Source organism: Pleurodeles waltl, chromosome 2_2, assembly GCF_031143425.1.
Source record: "Pleurodeles waltl isolate 20211129_DDA chromosome 2_2, aPleWal1.hap1.20221129, whole genome shotgun sequence".
Lineage (NCBI taxonomy): Eukaryota > Metazoa > Chordata > Amphibia > Caudata > Salamandridae > Pleurodeles > Pleurodeles waltl.
The window spans coordinates 927,319,250-927,325,522 of record NC_090439.1 but is presented as its reverse complement, the minus strand read 5'-3'; the positions used below and the strand labels follow the sequence as shown (position 1 = coordinate 927,325,522).

The window sequence follows — 6,273 nt, the reverse complement described above, 5'->3', positions numbered from 1 at the left end:
CTCACAAAGTCCGGGGAATTTGCCCTGAACGATGTGGGGGCACCTTGGCTAGTGCCAGGGTGCCCACACACTAAGTAACTTGGCACCCAACCTTCACCAGGTGAAGGTTAGACATGTAGGTGACTTGTAAGTTACTTAAGTGCAGTGTAAAATGGCTGTGAAATAATGTGGGCATTATTTCACTCAGGCTGCAGTGGCAGGCCTGTGTAAGAATTGTCAGAGCTCCCTATGGGTGGCAAAAGAAATGCTGCAGCCCATAGGGATCTCCTGGAACCCCAATACCCTGGGTACCTGTAGTGTTTTCCTCTTATTTAGTTTCTAAGCACTAACATAACACAACAGAAATGCACTTCTGAGGTCAAAGAAGACTTTTATTGTTATTTTATTCTTCCCCAACCACAATGTTTATGAATGAATGACGAATTAGTAGCTTTCAAGTCCGCGTTAATCAAACAAAATATATCAGTTTGCAATATACACAGCAGGTTATATTTATAAGATATTGAATGCAAAGCAAAACAAATACTTCACCGTGTAGGAACTATTTACAGCTACATCTTTCTAAGGTCTGCAAGCTGAGACCCCTGTCAGCCGCGAGAAAGAGTGTCATCTACCCACACGGGATGCTGGCAACTGGCGCCAAGCTCCAGCACGAGGTCCGGCAGATTCGAATCTGACTCTCTGCAGCCTGTTACATTCGTTACAAAGGTGTGCCCCCTCCTCTCAGACCTGGGAAACTGAGCAAGCCTTTTGGAGACTGGCCAGGTCTCCAAGACTACTCCTGTTCCCAAGCTCAAGGGAAGAGAAACAACGCCCATGTACTCTCTCTTATCAGGTCTAGTCTACTGTGAGAGCAAAACATCTTGGTTCTCTGGTGCAAAAACACAGCTTGGAAAAATACAGAACTCCACGTTAAAGGCAATGGGCAGCTAACCTAAATATCAAATGCAATGTCATGTTAAAGGCAATAGGCAGCTGAGCTGAATACAAAATGCAATGTCTAGTGTCATGTCAAAGCCAATAGGCAGCGGAGCTGAATATCATGTCAAAGCCAATAGGCAGTTAAGCTGAATACAAAATGTAATATATGATATCATGTCAAAGCCAATAGGCAGAATATCTAATAGCATATCAAAGTCAATAGGCAGCTAAACTGAATACATCATGTCAAAGCCAATAGGAATGCAATGTCAAAGCCAATAGGCGGCTAGACTGGATACAGCATGTCAAAGCCAATAGGCAGAATACAGAATGTAATGGCTAATGCAATGTCAAAGCCCATAGGCGGCTAAACTGAATACAGAAAGCAATGGCTAATGCCATGTCAAAGCCAATAGGCACAATACAGAATGTAATGACTAATGCAATGTCAAAGCCCATAGGCGGCTAAACTGAACAAAACATACCATGTGCTACTGGTGAACATTGAGCAACTAATATGCGCAGTGGTGAAACACAAAGTCATTGGTCAAAACAAAACTCCATCAAATAGCAGGACATTCCGCCCTTTGACCAATGAATTTTTGTTTCACATATCTCATATTTCAAACAAACAAAAAAACATCAGCACAAAAAAAACCATTATCAGCCAATCAGATTTGAATGATCAAAACAATCCCTGTAAAGCAATAGAAGTGAATTAACACATTGATCTCATAACCTTTCACATCAGATACATCTACATAGAAAAGACTGGGCAATTTATTATTTTTTTTTTTTCTGAATGAGTCTCTAATTCAACAGTGTTAGCAATTTGATGTGGCATGAGTTCTGCTCATGTAAAGGTGCACGGTCCACCTGAAAGGTTTTCTGGAAGATAAGCAAAAGTCAGAGTTCCATACGAGAGGGAAAAAAAAAAAAAAACACAGCAAACAAGTTGAACTTGAACTGAAGGCGCAGTTTGCGCAAAATGGATCCATGGTGCTGGCACTTTACTCAGCCAGGTTCAGGTTGGGGATTCAGTCCCTTCCCCGACCCCACACGCACACACCGGAAGGGGGACCACACAGCACACTCAGGGACAGTGGCGAAACGTGGTAGGATCTGCAAAAGAAACAAGTATGACTTTTCTTGCAAATAACATTTTTCATTTAAACTGCACCCTTCCTCTTTCTTTCCCTGTTTTATAATCAGCAGGACGTTTTTGAGGCCCTTTGTTATATTTTCTGCAGGTTCTGGAGGATCACTTGGGGCTTCAGCCCACACATCAGCACTGAGGTTTTTATCTGCTGCGCCACAGCTTCCCTTTTCTTGCACTGTCAGAAGGGCTGGGGCAGACTCATTCTTTACCAAACCTCCATTCACTGCACTTTTGTCAATTTGGGCCATTCTGTCTCCAATTTGTATGAATGAATCAGATTCTTTTCTAGGTATCAGCATAATTTCGATTTTTCCTTGGTAATTTGCAGCAATCACTCTCCCTAAAACCTGATCAATTTGCCATTTCTGTTTTGGTAACTTTCCTCTCCCCAACTGCTCTGTGACTGCTTGCATGACAGATTGCTTTTGTGCGTGCTGCACAGTTTTTATCAAATCTAGGGGAATGTGCATCTCTCTCATCTCTGCCCACCTGTAAGTGGCCTTTTCACATTTCTGGGGCACCCACATAGCCATCCCCACTAAGGCAGAATTCTGGGTGAACACTTCTCTCTCTGCATTTTTCTCATTAACATCTGCAAGGTAATTGAACCAGTTAGGTGCTAAAACATTATCAAAGAACCAAAAATCAGCATAAAAATGACACATCTCATGTAGCTCTTGCTTTAAAATCTGACACACATTATACAACGCTGTTCCTTCTACGGTGCCAGAAAACAACATTTCAGTCAATGAATCATTAGTAAAACAAACATGCTTTTTATCTTCAGTGAACACGAATTCAAATGGTGCACACAATTTCACCGGTAATTCTTTTACCTGTGGTACTCTAGCCCTGTCTTGCAAGTACCAGATCCATTGTATGATTCTAGCTAGGGGCACTATTTTCTTTCCTTGTTCTTGAGTTACATGTACATCAGTTTTTCCTTCTTGCACTGCGCAGAAACCTAAAGTCTGCATTATTTCATTTGCCAAATCACAAGCGCGCAGCTGCATATTATTTTTCACAGTGACCATGTACAAAAGTGTTAGGATTTCTCTCAAATGAGGGCTATTCTTTTTCCAAAAATCAAACAAACTAATGAAACTCGGGGTGTCTTGCTCTAAAATCCTTCGTTTTACTTGTGCATTTTGCAACGGTAACTTGTAAATCACATTCTCGTCCCTGTTATCAGTTAAGGAATGCATTTTGGCTGCCAAAAACCTTGGCTCACACGGAAACTCAGTGCAGCTCGGAGCTGTCTTAACCCCCTCATTACTGGAATGGGACAAGAAAGATTCTTCATTTTTATAACTTTCAGCATAATTTTGAATTATCGTATCCTGGCTAATTTGCTCACGTAAATTCCTATTTTCATGTTCCAACTTCCTACATTTCTCCTGCATTTCTCTGTAAGCAGATAAAGGTATCCAGACCTTTCTGTCATCATTACTTCCAAAACACACGTTTTCTACATATATACAACAGGAATTATTTCTCAAAACATTATCAGGCCTTTTAGCTACACATGCATTTTCTTCTGTAATTCCCCAAACAGAAAACAATTCACAGTTTTTCTTAGCACCATCAGGCAGTTCATCAACACATGTATTCTCAGACATGGTCTGCCGTGCTACTGTGATTCTCCAAACAGAAAACAATTTCTGTAATTCTCCAAACAACAAAAAACAATTACACTTTTAAAGTGTGCACTTAGAAATCTACTAACTCGTCAAACCCCTTTTAATCACCTCTTAATGACCGACCCCACGACTCCAGGTACCAATTGTAGTGCTTTCCTCTTATTTAGTTTCTAAGCACTAACATAACACAACAGAAATGCACTTCTGAGGTCAAAGAAGACTTTTATTGTTATTTTATTCTTCCCCAACCACAATGTTTATGAATGAATGACGAATTAGTAGCTTTCAAGTCCGCGTTAATCAAACAAAATATATCAGTTTGCAATATACACAGCAGGTTATATTTATAAGATATTGAATGCAAAGCAAAACAAATACTTCACCGTGTAGGAACTATTTACAGCTACATCTTTCTAAGGTCTGCAAGCTGAGACCCCTGTCAGCCGCGAGAAAGAGTGTCATCTACCCACACGGGATGCTGGCAACTGGCGCCAAGCTCCAGCACGAGGTCCGGCAGATTCGAATCTGACTCTCTGCAGCCTGTTACATTCGTTACAAAGGTGTGCCCCCTCCTCTCAGACCTGGGAAACTGAGCAAGCCTTTTGGAGACTGGCCAGGTCTCCAAGACTACTCCTGTTCCCAAGCTCAAGGGAAGAGAAACAACGCCCATGTACTCTCTCTTATCAGGTCTAGTCTACTGTGAGAGCAAAACATCTTGGTTCTCTGGTGCAAAAACACAGCTTGGAAAAATACAGAACTCCACGTTAAAGGCAATGGGCAGCTAACCTAAATATCAAATGCAATGTCATGTTAAAGGCAATAGGCAGCTGAGCTGAATACAAAATGCAATGTCTAGTGTCATGTCAAAGCCAATAGGCAGCGGAGCTGAATATCATGTCAAAGCCAATAGGCAGTTAAGCTGAATACAAAATGTAATATATGATATCATGTCAAAGCCAATAGGCAGAATATCTAATAGCATATCAAAGTCAATAGGCAGCTAAACTGAATACATCATGTCAAAGCCAATAGGAATGCAATGTCAAAGCCAATAGGCGGCTAGACTGGATACAGCATGTCAAAGCCAATAGGCAGAATACAGAATGTAATGGCTAATGCAATGTCAAAGCCCATAGGCGGCTAAACTGAATACAGAAAGCAATGGCTAATGCCATGTCAAAGCCAATAGGCACAATACAGAATGTAATGACTAATGCAATGTCAAAGCCCATAGGCGGCTAAACTGAACAAAACATACCATGTGCTACTGGTGAACATTGAGCAACTAATATGCGCAGTGGTGAAACACAAAGTCATTGGTCAAAACAAAACTCCATCAAATAGCAGGACAGTACCTCAGTACTATATACTAGGGAATTATAAGGGTGTTCCAGTATGCCAATGTGAATTGGTGAAATTGGTCACTAGCCTGTTAGTGACAATTTAGAAAGCAGAGAGAGCATAACCACTGAGGTTCTGGTTAGCAGAGCCTCAGTGAGACAGTTAGTCATCACACAGGGAACACATACAGGGCACACTTATGAGCACTGGGGCCCTGGCTGGCAGGGTCCCAGTGACACATACACTAAAACAACATATATACAGTGAAATATGGGGGTAACATGCCAGGCAAGATGGTACTTTCCTACAGCCTGCATATACTGATGAGCCATCTGTGCTAGGAGGATGGGGAGGAGTAGTCACTCACACTTGAAAGGACTGTGCCTGCCCTCACACAATGCAGTCTCCAACCCCCTTGTGGGTCTCTGGGGCCTGGCTTGGGCAAGGCAGGATTTCACATTCCAAAGAGACTTTACTTTGAAGTAGGCCTACTTCAAAGGAGAAATTGGGTATAAGAAGGGCACCCAAAACCACAGACTTTAGAAACCCTTCTGGAAACAAGAGGAACCTCTGCCTGGAGAAGAGCTGAAGAGCAAAGGAAGAAGAGCCCTGCCTGTGACTGTGCTTTGTGGAGCTATCCTGCAGTTGCTGCTTCTGCCAGAGTAAGAGGGCAAAGACTGGACTTTGTGTGCCTTCCATCCTGAGAAGAAATCTTCAAGGGCTTGATCTAGAGCTTGCCTCCTGTTGTTTGAAGTCTCAGGGACAGCAAAGACTTCTCTCTGCCAGCACCTGGGGTCTCTGGAGAGACTCCTACTCTGCCCTGTGGTGCCCATCCAGTTCCTGGGACCCTGAAATGAGAAGCTGGCAGCCTAAAGACAAGGAAATCCACGCACAGAGCACTGTGCGGGGAAAAGATTGACACGACTCTGATCTGCGGCTGAAGAAACGACGCACCGCCGGCTCCGCAGCTGAGAAACAATGCTCGCAGGAAACGCGACCGAAGAATTGACACACGGAGCAGGAGAAACGACGCGCAGCATAGCTGACGGAGGCTGGGAGATCACAACCCGCGATGCAGAGTTTTTGGATCATCGTGCGGCTGGATTTCCGACTCAAGTACCGCTATGCGTGGAAACACAACATAAGGCCTGCCCGGACCGGAGAATGCTGACCGGATCAACACACCTCTCTCCTGCGGAGAGAAGAAACGAT

At 43.1% G+C, this 6,273-nt stretch overlaps 1 protein-coding gene across 1 annotated transcript; it reads right to left on the bottom strand.

Moving 5' to 3' along the window:
• Positions 1-388: 388 nt before the first annotated feature.
• LOC138282763 (uncharacterized) lies at positions 389-5,065 on the bottom strand. The gene is made up of 2 exons (XM_069220637.1): positions 2,570-5,065; positions 389-2,043 (listed from the first exon to the last, which is right to left on the bottom strand). The coding sequence occupies exons 1-2, from the start codon at positions 3,697-3,699 to the stop codon at positions 1,959-1,961; spliced, it is 1,215 nt and encodes a 404-aa protein (XP_069076738.1). The 5' UTR covers positions 3,700-5,065; the 3' UTR covers positions 389-1,958.
• Positions 5,066-6,273: the final 1,208 nt, after the last annotated feature.